The 25,481-nt window shown below is 33.4% G+C and overlaps 3 protein-coding genes across 36 annotated transcripts; all 3 read right to left on the minus strand.

The window, feature by feature from the left end:
- Positions 1-61: 61 nt before the first annotated feature.
- On the minus strand, positions 62-8,413 carry LOC137001105 (cytochrome P450 4c3-like). 12 transcript variants are annotated; one of them, XM_067359219.1, is made up of 14 exons: positions 7,330-8,413; positions 6,461-6,578; positions 5,068-5,111; positions 4,476-4,657; positions 4,144-4,250; positions 3,187-3,277; positions 2,871-3,056; positions 2,675-2,744; positions 2,480-2,606; positions 1,925-2,107; positions 1,781-1,849; positions 1,386-1,548; positions 1,117-1,296; positions 62-390 (listed from the first exon to the last, which is right to left on the minus strand). In XM_067359219.1, the coding sequence occupies exons 1-14, from the start codon at positions 7,449-7,451 to the stop codon at positions 224-226; spliced, it is 1,809 nt and encodes a 602-aa protein (XP_067215320.1). In that variant the 5' UTR covers positions 7,452-8,413; the 3' UTR covers positions 62-223. The 12 variants fall into 12 exon arrangements, with proteins under 12 accessions (XP_067215320.1, XP_067215327.1, XP_067215309.1 ...); XM_067359226.1 differs by having other exon boundaries at positions 7,322-7,464; XM_067359208.1 differs by having other exon boundaries at positions 6,461-7,469.
- A 149-nt stretch (positions 8,414-8,562) lies between these two features.
- Positions 8,563-16,918, minus strand: LOC137001111 (cytochrome P450 4c3-like). Of its 12 annotated transcripts, none has more exons than XM_067359276.1 (14): positions 15,835-16,918; positions 14,966-15,083; positions 13,571-13,614; positions 12,979-13,160; positions 12,647-12,753; positions 11,689-11,779; positions 11,373-11,558; positions 11,177-11,246; positions 10,982-11,108; positions 10,427-10,609; positions 10,283-10,351; positions 9,888-10,050; positions 9,619-9,798; positions 8,563-8,891 (listed from the first exon to the last, which is right to left on the minus strand). In XM_067359276.1, exons 1-14 carry the CDS (start codon positions 15,954-15,956, stop codon positions 8,725-8,727), a joined length of 1,809 nt encoding a protein of 602 aa, XP_067215377.1. In that variant the 5' UTR covers positions 15,957-16,918; the 3' UTR covers positions 8,563-8,724. The 12 variants fall into 12 exon arrangements, with proteins under 12 accessions (XP_067215377.1, XP_067215380.1, XP_067215374.1 ...); XM_067359279.1 differs by having other exon boundaries at positions 15,827-15,969; XM_067359273.1 differs by having other exon boundaries at positions 14,966-15,974.
- Positions 16,919-17,067: 149 nt separating this feature from the next.
- On the minus strand, positions 17,068-25,422 carry LOC137001144 (cytochrome P450 4c3-like). Of its 12 annotated transcripts, none has more exons than XM_067359447.1 (14): positions 24,339-25,422; positions 23,470-23,587; positions 22,075-22,118; positions 21,483-21,664; positions 21,151-21,257; positions 20,193-20,283; positions 19,877-20,062; positions 19,681-19,750; positions 19,486-19,612; positions 18,931-19,113; positions 18,787-18,855; positions 18,392-18,554; positions 18,123-18,302; positions 17,068-17,396 (listed from the first exon to the last, which is right to left on the minus strand). In XM_067359447.1, the coding sequence occupies exons 1-14, from the start codon at positions 24,458-24,460 to the stop codon at positions 17,230-17,232; spliced, it is 1,809 nt and encodes a 602-aa protein (XP_067215548.1). In that variant the 5' UTR covers positions 24,461-25,422; the 3' UTR covers positions 17,068-17,229. The 12 variants fall into 12 exon arrangements, with proteins under 12 accessions (XP_067215548.1, XP_067215551.1, XP_067215542.1 ...); XM_067359450.1 differs by having other exon boundaries at positions 24,331-24,473; XM_067359441.1 differs by having other exon boundaries at positions 23,470-24,478.
- Positions 25,423-25,481: the final 59 nt, after the last annotated feature.

Consider the following 25,481-nt stretch of genomic DNA (forward strand, 5'->3'; position numbering starts at 1 on the left):
TTGCAGGAAATACTACGGAAATATTGCAGAATTAAGCAGAAAAAACTAAATTATATTGCAATTATGTGCAAACATCTTTTATTATTGCAGTGATTGCAATACATCAATGTATAATAACATCGTTTAACATTTCGAAATGAAAATTAAACTACCAAGCCATTAAAACAAATAGTAATAATCCATCATTGTAATCATGTTATCAGTTGTCGTCAATCATCGTTTATCAATAATCTTCTATACGAAATATAGATAATTTGATTCCGTCTCGAGATCGTAGTAAAATATCATTTGTTAATTTGATATCTTTTACACTGCCAGTTGCTACAAAGCGAAACCGCCGCAATAAATTTACTATTGCTGCTCCCACGGACAGAAAAGCATATCGTTGACCTTAAGCAAAAATATAAACAAAGTATAAAAAAAAGTATAAAAAAGTTGTTAAAACAACATACTACAATATCTATACGTAAGTATGAGTATACTAAATATTCAATCAAACTCTTTTATTATTTATTTCAAAATATTCAAAATCTAATAGTTTTAAAACATTAAAAATTTAAATTTAAAAAATTATAAACTTCAATAAAATAATAAACGTGTACGTTACGTGTCACGTGTATCACTGATGGTCCACGCTGCTTTCCACTCAGACTGTTTAATATATTAAGTATAAAATGACTACATTCTTATAAAACATTACACAACTTATTTCTTTTGTTCTACATTATTTTGATAATACATCAATATTAAATTTATTACAATACATATATTTTGAGCTCAAATAATAAATTTTAGAATTTTTTATGCCCATACATCGTGATTTAATAAGACACTGTCGCGCGTAATAAAAGAGTAATTATAAGATTTTAAATTATTATATTACCTTCTTGGAGTAATATATATATATTAATTCTAATTATCTAAAATATTGCAGGAAACACTACGAAAATACTGCACCAGCGTGGGCCATCAGTGGTCAAAACGGCGGAAAAACGGCTTGGAACGTGTTAAATGTGCAAATATTTAAATATGCTATTGGTGTAATATTGATATTTTTTTAATTTTTTAAAATTGATTTACATCATTTTCAAAGTAAAAAAACTTTAAAAAATTTACCTGGGCAATCTCTAAGACCTGTGCCAAATGGAATGTGCGTGTAACGTTGACGACTTGACGAGTTTTCGGGCGAGAATCGTTCAGGAATAAATTCCTCTGGTTTATTCCAATATGCAGGATTACGATGAATAGTAAACACTGGTATTAGAACGTAACACCCATTCGGCAAGACGCACGATTCTGAAATCAACGCGTCTTTGTAACTCACAAACTTGTTTTTCTTTATTGTGACTGTTGTGTTACAAAAAAATATTGCACTATACAAATACCCAGTTTAATATCTCCCGTAAGTTGTCGCGCAATTATAGGTGCTACAGGAAACAATCTTAGTGTTTCTTGAATCACCATATTAAGATATCGAATGCTCGTAAGACGCTTAGCATCAATCTTTTCGTTTCCGAATGTAAGCAATATTGCTTTTCGCAGCTTTTCCTAAATAATGAAATACATAATTAATAAAACAGACATCTAAAATAATATTTTAAAAATTAACTAACGTGTCTCATAAGAAATGTAAAAAATAAAATTAATAATTTTAATCTATATATTATATAATTATACATATATGTATACATATGTACAAAATAATTTATGATTATAGTGCAAAGACAAATACAATTTTTCTTGTTTTATGTTCTGCATATCACATTACAGTTTCACTAACTTGTATTTCTGTATGCATTCCCAACAATAGAAAAACAAAGGATGTCAATTCCATAACTGTATTTTGTATCTGTAAAAGATAAATTTATAGTAATCTAAATGTACTTGTACAATTTTTTACTATTTATACGATAAATGACATTACAGCCGCATACAGATTGCGAATATCGTCATTTACGTCTTCATCGCTCACTGCGCGGGATTCACCCGTAGCATCATCAGACAGTTGCTTTACATAGTTCAAATAATTGCTAGCAACGGATTTTGGCTTTTGGAGGATCTCATTATCATAATTTAGAGTATCGCGTTCCACTGATTTCTGCATTATCTACACATTAATGAAATAATATGGTATATTAATTAATAATATGTGTTGACAAAAATTGCTATTATATGTAATATCATTAGAATTATCATGTTTTAGTTAATAATGTTCAATGGCATACGTACGCATATTTTTTTCATCAAAATGAAAAATATGATAATGTAATAAAATAAGTTATATTGTAATTCACGAATCTTATTATCAACTTTTATATGTATTATTATATGCTTGTTGCATTGATAAAAAATAAAAATTTCAAAAATGTGGTATAATATTATAAAACAAAATATAACATAAAAAATTTTGATTAATACCAAATGCACTAAATGTTTTATATGATTAAACAATTAAACAAAAGAAATATTTGAAGCTTACTTTATGAACAAAATTTTGTATTATTTTTTGACCAAAGGATTGTTGTTTCGCGTTATCGCTCAGAGAAAAAATCCATTCCAATTGTAGCCATGGTGTTGCCACTTTTTTATACATATATTTCATCAATCTAAAAAAATAATATATTAATAATTGAAATATAAATCATACGTATTCAATAATACGAGATCTATATACCTTTCTTGCCAGTACAGTAGTTCATCATATTCACCTTCATACGCCGTTCCTTCTATACCTCCAATTGATGCTGTAATATTTTTTAACTTTTATATTTAATTACATCTATAGCATTAATTGTAATTGTATCTATAATAGCAACTTGTTACAAAAATTTGTTATAAATCAACATATGTCATGTTTGCACAATTTTCACCTAAATATATATCAGTCACGTATCGCCCTATGTACGGTTTCATGTCAAACGTATGACCACCAACTTCTTTTTCCAAATAATCCCCACAATAATTGCTATAATTATCAAAAAATTTTACGTAATCAGACACTGACTTGGCATTCAAAGAGGATTGTATTATTTTGCGCCGTAACCTATGAGTTGCACCTACAAATATTAATTATAGTATTCAATAGTAAAAAGTGTAATATTTTATCAATATATTATTATAACTATATAAACAAATATATAAACAAATTAAATAAACATTCGTTGTATTTGAACATAGGCGTAATACCTGAAACTCTGATAATTCCGTTCCCAAGAAGTGGGGAATACAGTTTCATAACTGAGCTTTTGTAATTGCCGTCCACGTTCGCAAGTACGACCTGCGTATTAAAATTCAATATATTATTACAATTAATATTAGGTTATTTCACTTTCTTATTAAACAAAATAATAGAGTTAACATAAAGCAAATAGAGCAAGAGCCGGATCGAGTTGCTCAAAAATTTATTTTTTATTACAAATTATTACATACGTTTCGGCCAATGGATGTGGCCATCTGTGATAAGAACCATTAAGCGTTCTTATCAACGCTTCTCTACTTATGTACTAAAAAATTTTTTTTTGTTGTCAATTTTACACTGAAGATGGCCACATCCATTGGCCGAAACGTATGTAATAATTTGTAATAAAAAATAAATTTTTGAGCAACTCGATCCGGCTCTTACTCTATTTGCTTTATGTTAACTCTATTATTTTGTTCAATATATTATATCAGCGCTCGGAATTAGTTGCACATTTCGGGCCAATTCAAGAGACGACGCCTCCTGTTCCCCCACTACCGCCCGGCCGCTGGCGGTCGAGCCGCCAATAGCTCTGGCGCAGGAGCGTTTTATATAAGAAATAGGCTCGGTTGTTGAGGCACCTCTCAAAAAATAGTAATATTTTCTTTGCTACATAAATAATGTTTATTTTCATTAATAATTAAATATATATATTATGTATTAATGAAAATAAACATTATTTATGTAGTGAAGAAAATGTTACGATTTCCTGAGAGATGCCTAAACAATCTAGCCTATTTCTAATATAAAACGCTCCTGAACCAGAGCTATCGGCGGCTCGGCCGCCAGCGGTCGGGCGGTAGTGGGGGGGACAGGAGGCGTCGTCTCCAGAATCGGCCCGAAATGTGCAATTAATTCCGAGCGCTGTATTATATTATTAAAATAATTATTTTTTCTAAACTTACCTTATAATCCTCGGGTTTTGCGAGTAGTACAAATAAATCTGTTCCAAAACAAAAACGGCTAGGGCTTCCATATTTTTTGTTAAACGTTAACAAATAATTTACTAATTCTGCAACGTTATATTTTACATTTGATATTGTTTACACAAATGTGATTGTTATTGTTTGAACATAAATTATTTTTCCTTGTATTATAAAGTTACATTAATTAATTAAATAAATAAAAATATAATATTTAAATTATAAACATGAGAAAATATATTTTATGTTAAAATATTAATATTAAGTTTGGTTAATCTATTGTAACATTTTATAATTAAGAGCATTTTATTTACCTTCATATTTCCAAGCAATTTGCAGCGTTTTGACAAACACTGTCAATATAGATTCACCAGGCAACGAAAAGGCAAATTGCAAATTTCTTTTTAATTTGTAATATTTTTTCTTGTTAAGTTCGAAAAAATACACAAGCAACAATATTATGACTATTACGAAAAGCATATCTGTAAAGATGTGTCTGAAATAAATATTAAATATTAAATCTTTTTTAAACTTAACTTGTAATATTTGTAGTATAAATATGCAATAAATAAAAAATTAACAAATAATCTGGAGTAAAGGGCGAAAAGAGCCGTTGCTAGGTGTTTGTGCATAAAATTCAAATTATATTATGAGAATTACAAAGTTACAATCAAACGTTTCTGCCTATGTTAGGCCTTCTTCAGTGTCATTACGAAAAAATATATAATAAAACGGTGTCTTGCTTGTCGAAACATTAAGAAAATAAATAAACAACGCAGAGAATTCTTCTTTGTAACTAAAATCCAATATAGGAAGATAGACAAATGGAACTGCAACAATATTGTCCTTGTGAACTGACATTTTTGGTATTATTTTATAAATAATTGTGCAAACAACAATACATACTTATAATCAACCTCTGTTCCGTATGTCCAGAAAGTATGGAAGAGCTAGAGAAAGATATTGTCTCACAATTCGACTTTCACGTTCATGATAAAATTATTTTATTATAAATTAAAACCGAAGTGTCAAAGATAAAAAAAAATAAATAGGTAAACTAAGTCGAATGGTTAAGAAGGTAATGTGCAGACAAAATTCCAGTTCCGATTTTTTATGATACCTTTTGTAATATCTATTGCTAATGATTTCATCTCGATTGCTAGAAACTCGGATTTCAAATTAGCCTTTTCAATTCCGAAAAATCTTAAAAGATTCACTGTAAAAAATTGCCTAAAAATTCAGACACATTTTTGTCTGAATTTTCAGATCTGGGTGCCTGAAAGTAATTTCAGACAATCTGTCTTAATTATCAGAGTAGTTTCTCTGAAATTTAGAATAGTGGCGCGTTTGTCCGAAATATTTAGAATTGGTGTCCAAAAAATTAGACAACATATTTGAAAACAGTTGCTTTGTACTGCTGGAACTCTGACAGAGCTCGAGGTCGCCGAGTAAAGTTTCCAGAACAGGTATTGTCCAATTCTTTTAAACGAACGTCGATTGCCTCAATGTCGGCAGCACGTAACTTGCCATTTTTACAACCAAATTTTCCCAACACCCATGCTTCGATGCACTTTTTCATTATGCCAAGGCAAATGGAGTGCATATATTCAAATGGTACTCGTGTAACCATGCGTATATTTAAGTCTTCTAAAGGGCTTTTCATGTCCTTATGATGGTCAGTGTCAGTCCTAAAATTATAGTTTTCATCTGTCCGTTTTACGTGATTAACGCCAAGGAATACATTATGTCGAGTGCCCTCAATTACTGTACCCGTAACGTTGCGTTTTGAGCATGGCATCGAAGACATATGTCCTTTGTGTTGTAATACAAAGGCCCGGGCAGGGGCATCAGCAATAAAGCACTCAAACGTTACGGGAATAAGTTTATCCTTAAACCTAATTCCTCCACTATTAATCACGACTTTCATCTCTTCAACGAGCATTCGAAAAAAGCTATTAGGATCTTGTGGTTTCTTTTTCCCGCGGTATACACCTACAATTAAAGGTTTGCTGTTTTTCAAATTGACAATTCTGATTTGGAGAGGCCAATACTGAACAATGCCTTTTTTGTCCGCGGAAGCACCGTCTGTACTGATATGCAATTTTAAGACATCAGGAATATTGCATTCATGAGATAATTGTTGGATTATACAATGTATAAATTCCACATGCCAATACTGCCCAGGCTCAACATCTTACAACCTGCACGCGTGATTTAGGTGTGTGCACAAGTGTTCGCATATCTTTAGGTAAATATTCAAAACAAGGGTGTGAACGCAATAACTTCAGAATGGCATTACCTTGAACGGCCGTAAGATTGATAACAAGGAAGCATTTTGCCAAGTTTTTAGCGAACGTATTTTCCGATCCAAAAATATCATTGACTGTACTACTATCATCAGAACTGATTTCACATTCCTGTAAATCGGGAAACGTACTATTAGCATCAATAGTCTCATAGTCAGACGATGCAACTGATGACTCAGAATACGCGACGCTTTCGATAAAATCGTCAAAATTCGAACGAAAAGACGAAATATCATCGACGAGTTCAACACGAGGTAAAGAAGAATCAGATGAAGAAGTAATATCACCTTGACCTACTCGAATACGATTTCTCTTTTGCCTATTTGTTAAGTTTTCGAAACGTTTGTGATACACCCTTTTTATTGTTGCTAAGAAATGTGTATTTTAAGAAAAACAAAATACCCACGGTGGACAAATGAATTTTCAAGAGACGAAAAGCAATTTCAAGCGACACGAGAGAAAATTATATTTTTGAAATGGAATTAATGTCACAAATGTCAGAAGATCACAAAGTCGACTTTATCGTATATGAATAACTGCGTTGTTTTTCGATTGAGCGAGGCACATATGAAAAGCAGACTAGTCGACGATGTGGAACAAAAATGAATTTCAACCGACGATGATTGTGAATAATATGTTACGCGCACTGAATTGAATAAATTAAATTTTAAAAGCAATAATTATAACTGGCAAAAATGAAATATAATACCCACGGTGGATATACGAAAAAGCAATTTCAAGCGACACGAGATAGACCATTCTATTTTTTAGAAAAAAGTGAAGTGCCTCAAATGTATCACGATGAAGTCGACTTCTTTCACACAAACTGAAAAAGACTTACTTTACTTACTTACTTACTTACGGTACTTTCTGGATTATGGTAAATAGCGTATCTAAACCGCTGCACCGGCCGTTGTTGCCACTGCTGCTGCTGCTGCACAAAGCACAATGGCGACCAGTGATGCAAGATCGAGCATCCTGCATCAAGCACTACATGAGGGGAAGAGCCCCCACCATGGCAGCACCAAACAAGCGAGCATCGCTGACGTCACGCGTCCGTGTGCGCTCGCCGTTCCAATAGCGTATGAGTCGTACGCTGTGGAATGGCGAGCGCACACGGACGCGTGACGTCAGCGATGCTCGCTTGTGTGGTGCCGTCATGGTGGGGACTCTTCCCCTCATGTGATGCTTGATGCAGGATACTCGATCTTGCATCACTGATGGCGACTAAGGCGAAGCATGCACGAAGCACGAAGGACGAGTCGCGCGCAGTGGACGATGGGAAAATTTTCACTCGAATCGAGCTCTCCTATTGGCTGAGGCGAGCGTACATATAAGTATCGCGGCAAGGACCGCGGTTTTTGACAGCTCGAATCTGCTGGAAATCTTGCAGCAGTCTTGCAACAGATCGCTGCTAGGGGAACAGATTCTGCATGAGATCTGCACAAGATCTGCACGTAACTTTTGCTGCATGAGCCTTTTAAAAATCTGCTGAGCAGATCTGTGCAAGATCTGCGCAGGATCTGTACAAGACTTTTGCTGAAAGAATATTGCGTATTTTACCTGTTGCGAATTGTATGTTGACTGCTGACAGAATCTTGCAATGATCTGCTGCGAATCTTGCAGCAATCTTGCAGCAGATCGCTGCTAGGGGAACAGATTCTGCACGAGATCTGCACAGGATCTGCACGTAACTTCTGTTGCATGAGCCTTTCAAAAATCTGATGAGCAGATCTGTGCAAGATCTGCGTAAGATCTGTACAAGACTTCTGCTTAAAGAATCTTACGACACACTGCTGACAGACTGCGTGTTACGGAAAGAATCTTCCTCAAATCTGCTCGATTTCTGCAGCAAATATCTGCAAACAGATTCATGCACTTCAAATGCATGAATCTTATAGCAGACTGCTGACAGACTGGCAGCACCGACCGTTATGGACAGAATCTGCTGCAAATTCCCTATCATTTCTGCTGCAAGTAAACTGATGCAAGGCTCTGCTTGGCAGAAAATGTTACAGGGGATTATCTAAAATATTGCAGGAAATACTACGGAAATATTGCAGAATTAAGCAGAAAAAACTAAATTATATTGCAATTATGTGCAAACATCTTTTATTATTGCAGTGATTGCAATACATCAATGTATAATAACATCGTTTAACATTTCGAAATGAAAATTAAACTACCAAGCCATTAAAACAAATAGTAATAATCCATCATTGTAATCATGTTATCAGTTGTCGTCAATCATCGTTTATCAATAATCTTCTATACGAAATATAGATAATTTGATTCCGTCTCGAGATCGTAGTAAAATATCATTTGTTAATTTGATATCTTTTACACTGCCAGTTGCTACAAAGCGAAACCGCCGCAATAAATTTACTATTGCTGCTCCCACGGACAGAAAAGCATATCGTTGACCTTAAGCAAAAATATAAACAAAGTATAAAAAAAAAGTATAAAAAAGTTGTTAAAACAACATACTACAATATCTATACGTAAGTATGAGTATACTAAATATTCAATCAAACTCTTTTATTATTTATTTCAAAATATTCAAAATCTAATAGTTTTAAAACATTAAAAATTTAAATTTAAAAAATTATAAACTTCAATAAAATAATAAACGTGTACGTTACGTGTCACGTGTATCACTGATGGTCCACGCTGCTTTCCACTCAGACTGTTTAATATATTAAGTATAAAATGACTACATTCTTATAAAACATTACACAACTTATTTCTTTTGTTCTACATTATTTTGATAATACATCAATATTAAATTTATTACAATACATATATTTTGAGCTCAAATAATAAATTTTAGAATTTTTTATGCCCATACATCGTGATTTAATAAGACACTGTCGCGCGTAATAAAAGAGTAATTATAAGATTTTAAATTATTATATTACCTTCTTGGAGTAATATATATATATTAATTCTAATTATCTAAAATATTGCAGGAAACACTACGAAAATACTGCACCAGCGTGGGCCATCAGTGGTCAAAACGGCGGAAAAACGGCTTGGAACGTGTTAAATGTGCAAATATTTAAATATGCTATTGGTGTAATATTGATATTTTTTTAATTTTTTAAAATTGATTTACATCATTTTCAAAGTAAAAAAACTTTAAAAAATTTACCTGGGCAATCTCTAAGACCTGTGCCAAATGGAATGTGCGTGTAACGTTGACGACTTGACGAGTTTTCGGGCGAGAATCGTTCAGGAATAAATTCCTCTGGTTTATTCCAATATGCAGGATTACGATGAATAGTAAACACTGGTATTAGAACGTAACACCCATTCGGCAAGACGCACGATTCTGAAATCAACGCGTCTTTGTAACTCACAAACTTGTTTTTCTTTATTGTGACTGTTGTGTTACAAAAAAATATTGCACTATACAAATACCCAGTTTAATATCTCCCGTAAGTTGTCGCGCAATTATAGGTGCTACAGGAAACAATCTTAGTGTTTCTTGAATCACCATATTAAGATATCGAATGCTCGTAAGACGCTTAGCATCAATCTTTTCGTTTCCGAATGTAAGCAATATTGCTTTTCGCAGCTTTTCCTAAATAATGAAATACATAATTAATAAAACAGACATCTAAAATAATATTTTAAAAATTAACTAACGTGTCTCATAAGAAATGTAAAAAATAAAATTAATAATTTTAATCTATATATTATATAATTATACATATATGTATACATATGTACAAAATAATTTATGATTATAGTGCAAAGACAAATACAATTTTTCTTGTTTTATGTTCTGCATATCACATTACAGTTTCACTAACTTGTATTTCTGTATGCATTCCCAACAATAGAAAAACAAAGGATGTCAATTCCATAACTGTATTTTGTATCTGTAAAAGATAAATTTATAGTAATCTAAATGTACTTGTACAATTTTTTACTATTTATACGATAAATGACATTACAGCCGCATACAGATTGCGAATATCGTCATTTACGTCTTCATCGCTCACTGCGCGGGATTCACCCGTAGCATCATCAGACAGTTGCTTTACATAGTTCAAATAATTGCTAGCAACGGATTTTGGCTTTTGGAGGATCTCATTATCATAATTTAGAGTATCGCGTTCCACTGATTTCTGCATTATCTACACATTAATGAAATAATATGGTATATTAATTAATAATATGTGTTGACAAAAATTGCTATTATATGTAATATCATTAGAATTATCATGTTTTAGTTAATAATGTTCAATGGCATACGTACGCATATTTTTTTCATCAAAATGAAAAATATGATAATGTAATAAAATAAGTTATATTGTAATTCACGAATCTTATTATCAACTTTTATATGTATTATTATATGCTTGTTGCATTGATAAAAAATAAAAATTTCAAAAATGTGGTATAATATTATAAAACAAAATATAACATAAAAAATTTTGATTAATACCAAATGCACTAAATGTTTTATATGATTAAACAATTAAACAAAAGAAATATTTGAAGCTTACTTTATGAACAAAATTTTGTATTATTTTTTGACCAAAGGATTGTTGTTTCGCGTTATCGCTCAGAGAAAAAATCCATTCCAATTGTAGCCATGGTGTTGCCACTTTTTTATACATATATTTCATCAATCTAAAAAAATAATATATTAATAATTGAAATATAAATCATACGTATTCAATAATACGAGATCTATATACCTTTCTTGCCAGTACAGTAGTTCATCATATTCACCTTCATACGCCGTTCCTTCTATACCTCCAATTGATGCTGTAATATTTTTTAACTTTTATATTTAATTACATCTATAGCATTAATTGTAATTGTATCTATAATAGCAACTTGTTACAAAAATTTGTTATAAATCAACATATGTCATGTTTGCACAATTTTCACCTAAATATATATCAGTCACGTATCGCCCTATGTACGGTTTCATGTCAAACGTATGACCACCAACTTCTTTTTCCAAATAATCCCCACAATAATTGCTATAATTATCAAAAAATTTTACGTAATCAGACACTGACTTGGCATTCAAAGAGGATTGTATTATTTTGCGCCGTAACCTATGAGTTGCACCTACAAATATTAATTATAGTATTCAATAGTAAAAAGTGTAATATTTTATCAATATATTATTATAACTATATAAACAAATATATAAACAAATTAAATAAACATTCGTTGTATTTGAACATAGGCGTAATACCTGAAACTCTGATAATTCCGTTCCCAAGAAGTGGGGAATACAGTTTCATAACTGAGCTTTTGTAATTGCCGTCCACGTTCGCAAGTACGACCTGCGTATTAAAATTCAATATATTATTACAATTAATATTAGGTTATTTCACTTTCTTATTAAACAAAATAATAGAGTTAACATAAAGCAAATAGAGCAAGAGCCGGATCGAGTTGCTCAAAAATTTATTTTTTATTACAAATTATTACATACGTTTCGGCCAATGGATGTGGCCATCTGTGATAAGAACCATTAAGCGTTCTTATCAACGCTTCTCTACTTATGTACTAAAAAATTTTTTTTTGTTGTCAATTTTACACTGAAGATGGCCACATCCATTGGCCGAAACGTATGTAATAATTTGTAATAAAAAATAAATTTTTGAGCAACTCGATCCGGCTCTTACTCTATTTGCTTTATGTTAACTCTATTATTTTGTTCAATATATTATATCAGCGCTCGGAATTAGTTGCACATTTCGGGCCAATTCAAGAGACGACGCCTCCTGTTCCCCCACTACCGCCCGGCCGCTGGCGGTCGAGCCGCCAATAGCTCTGGCGCAGGAGCGTTTTATATAAGAAATAGGCTCGGTTGTTGAGGCACCTCTCAAAAAATAGTAATATTTTCTTTGCTACATAAATAATGTTTATTTTCATTAATAATTAAATATATATATTATGTATTAATGAAAATAAACATTATTTATGTAGTGAAGAAAATGTTACGATTTCCTGAGAGATGCCTAAACAATCTAGCCTATTTCTAATATAAAACGCTCCTGAACCAGAGCTATCGGCGGCTCGGCCGCCAGCGGTCGGGCGGTAGTGGGGGGGGACAGGAGGCGTCGTCTCCAGAATCGGCCCGAAATGTGCAATTAATTCCGAGCGCTGTATTATATTATTAAAATAATTATTTTTTCTAAACTTACCTTATAATCCTCGGGTTTTGCGAGTAGTACAAATAAATCTGTTCCAAAACAAAAACGGCTAGGGCTTCCATATTTTTTGTTAAACGTTAACAAATAATTTACTAATTCTGCAACGTTATATTTTACATTTGATATTGTTTACACAAATGTGATTGTTATTGTTTGAACATAAATTATTTTTCCTTGTATTATAAAGTTACATTAATTAATTAAATAAATAAAAATATAATATTTAAATTATAAACATGAGAAAATATATTTTATGTTAAAATATTAATATTAAGTTTGGTTAATCTATTGTAACATTTTATAATTAAGAGCATTTTATTTACCTTCATATTTCCAAGCAATTTGCAGCGTTTTGACAAACACTGTCAATATAGATTCACCAGGCAACGAAAAGGCAAATTGCAAATTTCTTTTTAATTTGTAATATTTTTTCTTGTTAAGTTCGAAAAAATACACAAGCAACAATATTATGACTATTACGAAAAGCATATCTGTAAAGATGTGTCTGAAATAAATATTAAATATTAAATCTTTTTTAAACTTAACTTGTAATATTTGTAGTATAAATATGCAATAAATAAAAAATTAACAAATAATCTGGAGTAAAGGGCGAAAAGAGCCGTTGCTAGGTGTTTGTGCATAAAATTCAAATTATATTATGAGAATTACAAAGTTACAATCAAACGTTTCTGCCTATGTTAGGCCTTCTTCAGTGTCATTACGAAAAAATATATAATAAAACGGTGTCTTGCTTGTCGAAACATTAAGAAAATAAATAAACAACGCAGAGAATTCTTCTTTGTAACTAAAATCCAATATAGGAAGATAGACAAATGGAACTGCAACAATATTGTCCTTGTGAACTGACATTTTTGGTATTATTTTATAAATAATTGTGCAAACAACAATACATACTTATAATCAACCTCTGTTCCGTATGTCCAGAAAGTATGGAAGAGCTAGAGAAAGATATTGTCTCACAATTCGACTTTCACATTCATGATAAAATTATTTTATTATAAATTAAAACCGAAGTGTCAAAGATAAAAAAAAATAAATAGGTAAACTAAGTCGAATGGTTAAGAAGGTAATGTGCAGACAAAATTCCAGTTCCGATTTTTTATGATACCTTTTGTAATATCTATTGCTAATGATTTCATCTCGATTGCTAGAAACTCGGATTTCAAATTAGCCTTTTCAATTCCGAAAAATCTTAAAAGATTCACTGTAAAAAATTGCCTAAAAATTCAGACACATTTTTGTCTGAATTTTCAGATCTGGGTGCCTGAAAGTAATTTCAGACAATCTGTCTTAATTATCAGAGTAGTTTCTCTGAAATTTAGAATAGTGGCGCGTTTGTCCGAAATATTTAGAATTGGTGTCCAAAAAATTAGACAAGATATTTGAAAACAGTTGCTTTGTACTGCTGGAACTCTGACAGAGCTCGAGGTCGCCGAGTAAAGTTTCCAGAACAGGTATTGTCCAATTCTTTTAAACGAACGTCGATTGCCTCAATGTCGGCAGCACGTAACTTGCCATTTTTACAACCAAATTTTCCCAACACCCATGCTTCGATGCACTTTTTCATTATGCCAAGGCAAATGGAGTGCATATATTCAAATGGTACTCGTGTAACCATGCGTATATTTAAGTCTTCTAAAGGGCTTTTCATGTCCTTATGATGGTCAGTGTCAGTCCTAAAATTATAGTTTTCATCTGTCCGTTTTACGTGATTAACGCCAAGGAATACATTATGTGTCGAGTGCCCTCAATTACTGTACCCGTAACGTTGCGTTTTGAGCATGGCATCGAAGACATATGTCCTTTGTGTTGTAATACAAAGGCCCGGGCAGGGGCATCAGCAATAAAGCACTCAAACGTTACGGGAATAAGTTTATCCTTAAACCTAATTCCTCCACTATTAATCACGACTTTCATCTCTTCAACGAGCATTCGAAAAAAGCTATTAGGATCTTGTGGTTTCTTTTTCCCGCGGTATACACCTACAATTAAAGGTTTGCTGTTTTTCAAATTGACAATTCTGATTTGGAGAGGCCAATACTGAACAATGCCTTTTTTGTCCGCGGAAGCACCGTCTGTACTGATATGCAATTTTAAGACATCAGGAATATTGCATTCATGAGATAATTGTTGGATTATACAATGTATAAATTCCACATGCCAATACTGCCCAGGCTCAACATCTTACAACCTGCACGCGTGATTTAGGTGTGTGCACAAGTGTTCGCATATCTTTAGGTAAATATTCAAAACAAGGGTGTGAACGCAATAACTTCAGAATGGCATTACCTTGAACGGCCGTAAGATTGATAACAAGGAAGCATTTTGCCAAGTTTTTAGCGAACGTATTTTCCGATCCAAAAATATCATTGACTGTACTACTATCATCAGAACTGATTTCACATTCCTGTAAATCGGGAAACGTACTATTAGCATCAATAGTCTCATAGTCAGACGATGCAACTGATGACTCAGAATACGCGACGCTTTCGATAAAATCGTCAAAATTCGAACGAAAAGACGAAATATCATCGACGAGTTCAACACGAGGTAAAGAAGAATCAGATGAAGAAGTAATATCACCTTGACCTACTCGAATACGATTTCTCTTTTGCCTATTTGTTAAGTTTTCGAAACGTTTGTGATACACCCTTTTTATTGTTGCTAAGAAATGTGTATTTTAAGAAAAACAAAATACCCACGGTGGACAAATGAATTTTCAAGAGACGAAAAGCAATTTCAAGCGACACGAGAGAAAATTATATTTTTGAAATGGAATTAATGTCACAAATGTCAGAAGATCACAAAGTCGACTTTATCGTATATGAATAACTGCGTTGTTTTTCGATTGAGCGAGGCACATATGAAAAGCAGACTAGTCGACGATGTGGAACAAAAATGAATTTCAACCGACGATGATTGTGAATAATATGTTACGCGCACTGAATTGAATAAATTAAATTTTAAAAGCAATAATTATAACTGGCAAAAATGAAATATAATACCCACGGTGGATATACGAAAAAGCAATTTCAAGCGACACGAGATAGACCATTCTATTTTTTAGAAAAAAGTGAAGTGCCTCAAATGTATCACGATGAAGTCGACTTCTTTCACACAAACTGAAAAAGACTTACTTTACTTACTTACTTACTTACGGTACTTTCTGGATTATGGTAAATAGCGTATCTAAACCGCTGCACCGGCCGTTGTTGCCACTGCTGCTGCTGCTGCACAAAGCACAATGGCGACCAGTGATGCAAGATCGAGCATCCTGCATCAAGCACTACATGAGGGGAAGAGCCCCCACCATGGCAGCACCAAACAAGCGAGCATCGCTGACGTCACGCGTCCGTGTGCGCTCGCCGTTCCAATAGCGTATGAGTCGTACGCTGTGGAATGGCGAGCGCACACGGACGCGTGACGTCAGCGATGCTCGCTTGTGTGGTGCCGTCATGGTGGGGACTCTTCCCCTCATGTGATGCTTGATGCAGGATACTCGATCTTGCATCACTGATGGCGACTAAGGCGAAGCATGCACGAAGCACGAAGGACGAGTCGCGCGCAGTGGACGATGGGAAAATTTTCACTCGAATCGAGCTCTCCTATTGGCTGAGGCGAGCGTACATATAAGTATCGCGGCAAGGACCGCGGTTTTTGACAGCTCGAATCTGCTGGAAATCTTGCAGCAGTCTTGCAACAGATCGCTGCTAGGGGAACAGATTCTGCATGAGATCTGCACAAGATCTGCACGTAACTTTTGCTGCATGAGCCTTTTAAAAATCTGCTGAGCAGATCTGTGCAAGATCTGCGCAGGATCTGTACAAGACTTTTGCTGAAAGAATATTGCGTATTTTACCTGTTGCGAATTGTATGTTGACTGCTGACAGAATCTTGCAATGATCTGCTGCGAATCTTGCAGCAATCTTGCAGCAGATCGCTGCTAGGGGAACAGATTCTGCACGAGATCTGCACAGGATCTGCACGTAACTTCTGTTGCATGAGCCTTTCAAAAATCTGATGAGCAGATCTGTGCAAGATCTGCGTAAGATCTGTACAAGACTTCTGCTTAAAGAATCTTACGACACACTGCTGACAGACTGCGTGTTACGGAAAGAATCTTCCTCAAATCTGCTCGATTTCTGCAGCAAATATCTGCAAACAGATTCATGCACTTCAAATGCATGAATCTTATAGCAGACTGCTGACAGACTGGCAGCACCGACCGTTATGGACAGAATCTGCTGCAAATTCCCTATCATTTCTGCTGCAAGTAAACTGATGCAAGGCTCTGCTTGGCAGAAAATGTTACAGGGGATTATCTAAAATATTGCAGGAAATACTACGGAAATATTGCAGAATTAAGCAGAAAAAACTAAATTATATTGCAATTATGTGCAAACATCTTTTATTATTGCAGTGATTGCAATACATCAATGTATAATAACATCGTTTAACATTTCGAAATGAAAATTAAACTACCAAGCCATTAAAACAAATAGTAATAATCCATCATTGTAATCATGTTATCAGTTGTCGTCAATCATCGTTTATCAATAATCTTCTATACGAAATATAGATAATTTGATTCCGTCTCGAGATCGTAGTAAAATATCATTTGTTAATTTGATATCTTTTACACTGCCAGTTGCTACAAAGCGAAACCGCCGCAATAAATTTACTATTGCTGCTCCCACGGACAGAAAAGCATATCGTTGACCTTAAGCAAAAATATAAACAAAGTATAAAAAAAAGTATAAAAAAGTTGTTAAAACAACATACTACAATATCTATACGTAAGTATGAGTATACTAAATATTCAATCAAACTCTTTTATTATTTATTTCAAAATATTCAAAATCTAATAGTTTTAAAACATTAAAAATTTAAATTTAAAAAATTATAAACTTCAATAAAATAATAAACGTGTACGTTACGTGTCACGTGTATCACTGATGGTCCACGCTGCTTTCCACTCAGACTGTTTAATATATTAAGTATAAAATGACTACATTCTTATAAAACATTACACAACTTATTTCTTTTGTTCTACATTATTTTGATAATACATCAATATTAAATTTATTACAATACATATATTTTGAGCTCAAATAATAAATTTTAGAATTTTTTATGCCCATACATCGTGATTTAATAAGACACTGTCGCGCGTAATAAAAGAGTAATTATAAGATTTTAAATTATTATATTACCTTCTTGGAGTAATATATATATATTAATTCTAATTATCTAAAATATTGCAGGAAACACTACGAAAATACTGCACCAGCGTGGGCCATCAGTGGTCAAAACGGCGGAAAAACGGCTTGGAACGTGTTAAATGTGCAAATATTTAAATATGCTATTGGTGTAATATTGATATTTTTTTAATTTTTTAAAATTGATTTACATCATTTTCAAAGTAAAAAAACTTTAAAAAATTTACCTGGGCAATCTCTAAGACCTGTGCCAAATGGAATGTGCGTGTAACGTTGACGACTTGACGAGTTTTCGGGCGAGAATCGTTCAGGAATAAATTCCTCTGGTTTATTCCAATATGCAGGATTACGATGAATAGTAAACACTGGTATTAGAACGTAACACCCATTCGGCAAGACGCACGATTCTGAAATCAACGCGTCTTTGTAACTCACAAACTTGTTTTTCTTTATTGTGACTGTTGTGTTACAAAAAAATATTGCACTATACAAATACCCAGTTTAATATCTCCCGTAAGTTGTCGCGCAATTATAGGTGCTACAGGAAACAATCTTAGTGTTTCTTGAATCACCATATTAAGATATCGAATGCTCGTAAGACGCTTAGCATCAATCTTTTCGTTTCCGAATGTAAGCAATATTGCTTTTCGCAGCTTTTCCTAAATAATGAAATACATAATTAATAAAACAGACATCTAAAATAATATTTTAAAAATTAACTAACGTGTCTCATAAGAAATGTAAAAAATAAAATTAATAATTTTAATCTATATATTATATAATTATACATATATGTATACATATGTACAAAATAATTTATGATTATAGTGCAAAGACAAATACAATTTTTCTTGTTTTATGTTCTGCATATCACATTACAGTTTCACTAACTTGTATTTCTGTATGCATTCCCAACAATAGAAAAACAAAGGATGTCAATTCCATAACTGTATTTTGTATCTGTAAAAGATAAATTTATAGTAATCTAAATGTACTTGTACAATTTTTTACTATTTATACGATAAATGACATTACAGCCGCATACAGATTGCGAATATCGTCATTTACGTCTTCATCGCTCACTGCGCGGGATTCACCCGTAGCATCATCAGACAGTTGCTTTACATAGTTCAAATAATTGCTAGCAACGGATTTTGGCTTTTGGAGGATCTCATTATCATAATTTAGAGTATCGCGTTCCACTGATTTCTGCATTATCTACACATTAATGAAATAATATGGTATATTAATTAATAATATGTGTTGACAAAAATTGCTATTATATGTAATATCATTAGAATTATCATGTTTTAGTTAATAATGTTCAATGGCATACGTACGCATATTTTTTTCATCAAAATGAAAAATATGATAATGTAATAAAATAAGTTATATTGTAATTCACGAATCTTATTATCAACTTTTATATGTATTATTATATGCTTGTTGCATTGATAAAAAATAAAAATTTCAAAAATGTGGTATAATATTATAAAACAAAATATAACATAAAAAATTTTGATTAATACCAAATGCACTAAATGTTTTATATGATTAAACAATTAAACAAAAGAAATATTTGAAGCTTACTTTATGAACAAAATTTTGTATTATTTTTTGACCAAAGGATTGTTGTTTCGCGTTATCGCTCAGAGAAAAAATCCATTCCAATTGTAGCCATGGTGTTGCCACTTTTTTATACATATATTTCATCAATCTAAAAAAATAATATATTAATAATTGAAATATAAATCATACGTATTCAATAATACGAGATCTATATACCTTTCTTGCCAGTACAGTAGTTCATCATATTCACCTTCATACGCCGTTCCTTCTATACCTCCAATTGATGCTGTAATATTTTTTAACTTTTATATTTAATTACATCTATAGCATTAATTGTAATTGTATCTATAATAGCAACTTGTTACAAAAATTTGTTATAAATCAACATATGTCATGTTTGCACAATTTTCACCTAAATATATATCAGTCACGTATCGCCCTATGTACGGTTTCATGTCAAACGTATGACCACCAACTTCTTTTTCCAAATAATCCCCACAATAATTGCTATAATTATCAAAAAATTTTACGTAATCAGACACTGACTTGGCATTCAAAGAGGATTGTATTATTTTGCGCCGTAACCTATGAGTTGCACCTACAAATATTAATTATAGTATTCAATAGTAAAAAGTGTAATATTTTATCAATATATTATTATAACTATATAAACAAATATATAAACAAATTAAATAAACATTCGTTGTATTTGAACATAGGCGTAATACCTGAAACTCTGATAATTCCGTTCCCAAGAAGTGGGGAATACAGTTTCATAACTGAGCTTTTGTAATTGCCGTCCACGTTCGCAAGTACGACCTGCGTATTAAAATTCAATATATTATTACAATTAATATTAGGTTATTTCACTTTCTTATTAAACAAAATAATAGAGTTAACATAAAGCAAATAGAGCAAGAGCCGGATCGAGTTGCTCAAAAATTTATTTTTTATTACAAATTATTACATACGTTTCGGCCAATGGATGTGGCCATCTGTGATAAGAACCATTAAGCGTTCTTATCAACGCTTCTCTACTTATGTACTAAAAAATTTTTTTTTGTTGTCAATTTTACACTGAAGATGGCCACATCCATTGGCCGAAACGTATGTAATAATTTGTAATAAAAAATAAATTTTTGAGCAACTCGATCCGGCTCTTACTCTATTTGCTTTATGTTAACTCTATTATTTTGTTCAATATATTATATCAGCGCTCGGAATTAGTTGCACATTTCGGGCCAATTCAAGAGACGACGCCTCCTGTTCCCCCACTACCGCCCGGCCGCTGGCGGTCGAGCCGCCAATAGCTCTGGCGCAGGAGCGTTTTATATAAGAAATAGGCTCGGTTGTTGAGGCACCTCTCAAAAAATAGTAATATTTTCTTTGCTACATAAATAATGTTTATTTTCATTAATAATTAAATATATATATTATGTATTAATGAAAATAAACATTATTTATGTAGTGAAGAAAATGTTACGATTTCCTGAGAGATGCCTAAACAATCTAGCCTATTTCTAATATAAAACGCTCCTGAACCAGAGCTATCGGCGGCTCGGCCGCCAGCGGTCGGGCGGTAGTGGGGGGGGACAGGAGGCGTCGTCTCCAGAATCGGCCCGAAATGTGCAATTAATTCCGAGCGCTGTATTATATTATTAAAATAATTATTTTTTCTAAACTTACCTTATAATCCTCGGGTTTTGCGAGTAGTACAAATAAATCTGTTCCAAAACAAAAACGGCTAGGGCTTCCATATTTTTTGTTAAACGTTAACAAATAATTTACTAATTCTGCAACGTTATATTTTACATTTGATATTGTTTACACAAATGTGATTGTTATTGTTTGAACATAAATTATTTTTCCTTGTATTATAAAGTTACATTAATTAATTAAATAAATAAAAATATAATATTTAAATTATAAACATGAGAAAATATATTTTATGTTAAAATATTAATATTAAGTTTGGTTAATCTATTGTAACATTTTATAATTAAGAGCATTTTATTTACCTTCATATTTCCAAGCAATTTGCAGCGTTTTGACAAACACTGTCAATATAGATTCACCAGGCAACGAAAAGGCAAATTGCAAATTTCTTTTTAATTTGTAATATTTTTTCTTGTTAAGTTCGAAAAAATACACAAGCAACAATATTATGACTATTACGAAAAGCATATCTGTAAAGATGTGTCTGAAATAAATATTAAATATTAAATCTTTTTTAAACTTAACTTGTAATATTTGTAGTATAAATATGCAATAAATAAAAAATTAACAAATAATCTGGAGTAAAGGGCGAAAAGAGCCGTTGCTAGGTGTTTGTGCATAAAATTCAAATTATATTATGAGAATTACAAAGTTACAATCAAACGTTTCTGCCTATGTTAGGCCTTCTTCAGTGTCATTACGAAAAAATATATAATAAAACGGTGTCTTGCTTGTCGAAACATTAAGAAAATAAATAAACAACGCAGAGAATTCTTCTTTGTAACTAAAATCCAATATAGGAAGATAGACAAATGGAACTGCAACAATATTGTCCTTGTGAACTGACATTTTTGGTATTATTTTATAAATAATTGTGCAAACAACAATACATACTTATAATCAACCTCTGTTCCGTATGTCCAGAAAGTATGGAAGAGCTAGAGAAAGATATTGTCTCACAATTCGACTTTCACATTCATGATAAAATTATTTTATTATAAATTAAAACCGAAGTGTCAAAGATAAAAAAAAATAAATAGGTAAACTAAGTCGAATGGTTAAGAAGGTAATGTGCAGACAAAATTCCAGTTCCGATTTTTTATGATACCTTTTGTAATATCTATTGCTAATGATTTCATCTCGATTGCTAGAAACTCGGATTTCAAATTAGCCTTTTCAATTCCGAAAAATCTTAAAAGATTCACTGTAAAAAATTGCCTAAAAATTCAGACACATTTTTGTCTGAATTTTCAGATCTGGGTGCCTGAAAGTAATTTCAGACAATCTGTCTTAATTATCAGAGTAGTTTCTCTGAAATTTAGAATAGTGGCGCGTTTGTCCGAAATATTTAGAATTGGTGTCCAAAAAATTAGACAAGATATTTGAAAACAGTTGCTTTGTACTGCTGGAACTCTGACAGAGCTCGAGGTCGCCGAGTAAAGTTTCCAGAACAGGTATTGTCCAATTCTTTTAAACGAACGTCGATTGCCTCAATGTCGGCAGCACGTAACTTGCCATTTTTACAACCAAATTTTCCCAACACCCATGCTTCGATGCACTTTTTCATTATGCCAAGGCAAATGGAGTGCATATATTCAAATGGTACTCGTGTAACCATGCGTATATTTAAGTCTTCTAAAGGGCTTTTCATGTCCTTATGATGGTCAGTGTCAGTCCTAAAATTATAGTTTTCATCTGTCCGTTTTACGTGATTAACGCCAAGGAATACATTATGTGTCGAGTGCCCTCAATTACTGTACCCGTAACGTTGCGTTTTGAGCATGGCATCGAAGACATATGTCCTTTGTGTTGTAATACAAAGGCCCGGGCAGGGGCATCAGCAATAAAGCACTCAAACGTTACGGGAATAAGTTTATCCTTAAACCTAATTCCTCCACTATTAATCACGACTTTCATCTCTTCAACGAGCATTCGAAAAAAGCTATTAGGATCTTGTGGTTTCTTTTTCCCGCGGTATACACCTACAATTAAAGGTTTGCTGTTTTTCAAATTGACAATTCTGATTTGGAGAGGCCAATACTGAACAATGCCTTTTTTGTCCGCGGAAGCACCGTCTGTACTGATATGCAATTTTAAGACATCAGGAATATTGCATTCATGAGATAATTGTTGGATTATACAATGTATAAATTCCACATGCCAATACTGCCCAGGCTCAACATCTTACAACCTGCACGCGTGATTTAGGTGTGTGCACAAGTGTTCGCATATCTTTAGGTAAATATTCAAAACAAGGGTGTGAACGCAATAACTTCAGAATGGCATTACCTTGAACGGCCGTAAGATTGATAACAAGGAAGCATTTTGCCAAGTTTTTAGCGAACGTATTTTCCGATCCAAAAATATCATTGACTGTACTACTATCATCAGAACTGATTTCACATTCCTGTAAATCGGGAAACGTACTATTAGCATCAATAGTCTCATAGTCAGACGATGCAACTGATGACTCAGAATACGCGACGCTTTCGATAAAATCGTCAAAATTCGAACGAAAAGACGAAATATCATCGACGAGTTCAACACGAGGTAAAGAAGAATCAGATGAAGAAGTAATATCACCTTGACCTACTCGAATACGATTTCTCTTTTGCCTATTTGTTAAGTTTTCGAAACGTTTGTGATACACCCTTTTTATTGTTGCTAAGAAATGTGTATTTTAAGAAAAACAAAATACCCACGGTGGACAAATGAATTTTCAAGAGACGAAAAGCAATTTCAAGCGACACGAGAGAAAATTATATTTTTGAAATGGAATTAATGTCACAAATGTCAGAAGATCACAAAGTCGACTTTATCGTATATGAATAACTGCGTTGTTTTTCGATTGAGCGAGGCACATATGAAAAGCAGACTAGTCGACGATGTGGAACAAAAATGAATTTCAACCGACGATGATTGTGAATAATATGTTACGCGCACTGAATTGAATAAATTAAATTTTAAAAGCAATAATTATAACTGGCAAAAATGAAATATAATACCCACGGTGGATATACGAAAAAGCAATTTCAAGCGACACGAGATAGACCATTCTATTTTTTAGAAAAAAGTGAAGTGCCTCAAATGTATCACGATGAAGTCGACTTCTTTCACACAAACTGAAAAAGACTTACTTTACTTACTTACTTACTTACGGTACTTTCTGGATTATGGTAAATAGCGTATCTAAACCGCTGCACCGGCCGTTGTTGCCACTGCTGCTGCTGCTGCACAAAGCACAATGGCGACCAGTGATGCAAGATCGAGCATCCTGCATCAAGCACTACATGAGGGGAAGAGCCCCCACCATGGCAGCACCAAACAAGCGAGCATCGCTGACGTCACGCGTCCGTGTGCGCTCGCCGTTCCAATAGCGTATGAGTCGTACGCTGTGGAATGGCGAGCGCACACGGACGCGTGACGTCAGCGATGCTCGCTTGTGTGGTGCCGTCATGGTGGGGACTCTTCCCCTCATGTGATGCTTGATGCAGGATACTCGATCTTGCATCACTGATGGCGACTAAGGCGAAGCATGCACGAAGCACGAAGGACGAGTCGCGCGCAGTGGACGATGGGAAAATTTTCACTCGAATCGAGCTCTCCTATTGGCTGAGGCGAGCGTACATATAAGTATCGCGGCAAGGACCGCGGTTTTTGACAGCTCGAATCTGCTGGAAATCTTGCAGCAGTCTTGCAACAGATCGCTGCTAGGGGAACAGATTCTGCATGAGATCTGCACAAGATCTGCACGTAACTTTTGCTGCATGAGCCTTTTAAAAATCTGCTGAGCAGATCTGTGCAAGATCTGCGCAGGATCTGTACAAGACTTTTGCTGAAAGAATATTGCGTATTTTACCTGTTGCGAATTGTATGTTGACTGCTGACAGAATCTTGCAATGATCTGCTGCGAATCTTGCAGCAATCTTGCAGCAGATCGCTGCTAGGGGAACAGATTCTGCACGAGATCTGCACAGGATCTGCACGTAACTTCTGTTGCATGAGCCTTTCAAAAATCTGATGAGCAGATCTGTGCAAGATCTGCGTAAGATCTGTACAAGACTTCTGCTTAAAGAATCTTACGACACACTGCTGACAGACTGCGTGTTACGGAAAGAATCTTCCTCAAATCTGCTCGATTTCTGCAGCAAATATCTGCAAACAGATTCATGCACTTCAAATGCATGAATCTTATAGCAGACTGCTGACAGACTGGCAGCACCGACCGTTATGGACAGAATCTGCTGCAAATTCCCTATCATTTCTGCTGCAAGTAAACTGATGCAAGGCTCTGCTTGGCA

This window comes from Linepithema humile, chromosome 1, assembly GCF_040581485.1.
Source record: "Linepithema humile isolate Giens D197 chromosome 1, Lhum_UNIL_v1.0, whole genome shotgun sequence".
In the NCBI taxonomy this organism is placed as follows: domain Eukaryota; kingdom Metazoa; phylum Arthropoda; class Insecta; order Hymenoptera; family Formicidae; genus Linepithema; species Linepithema humile.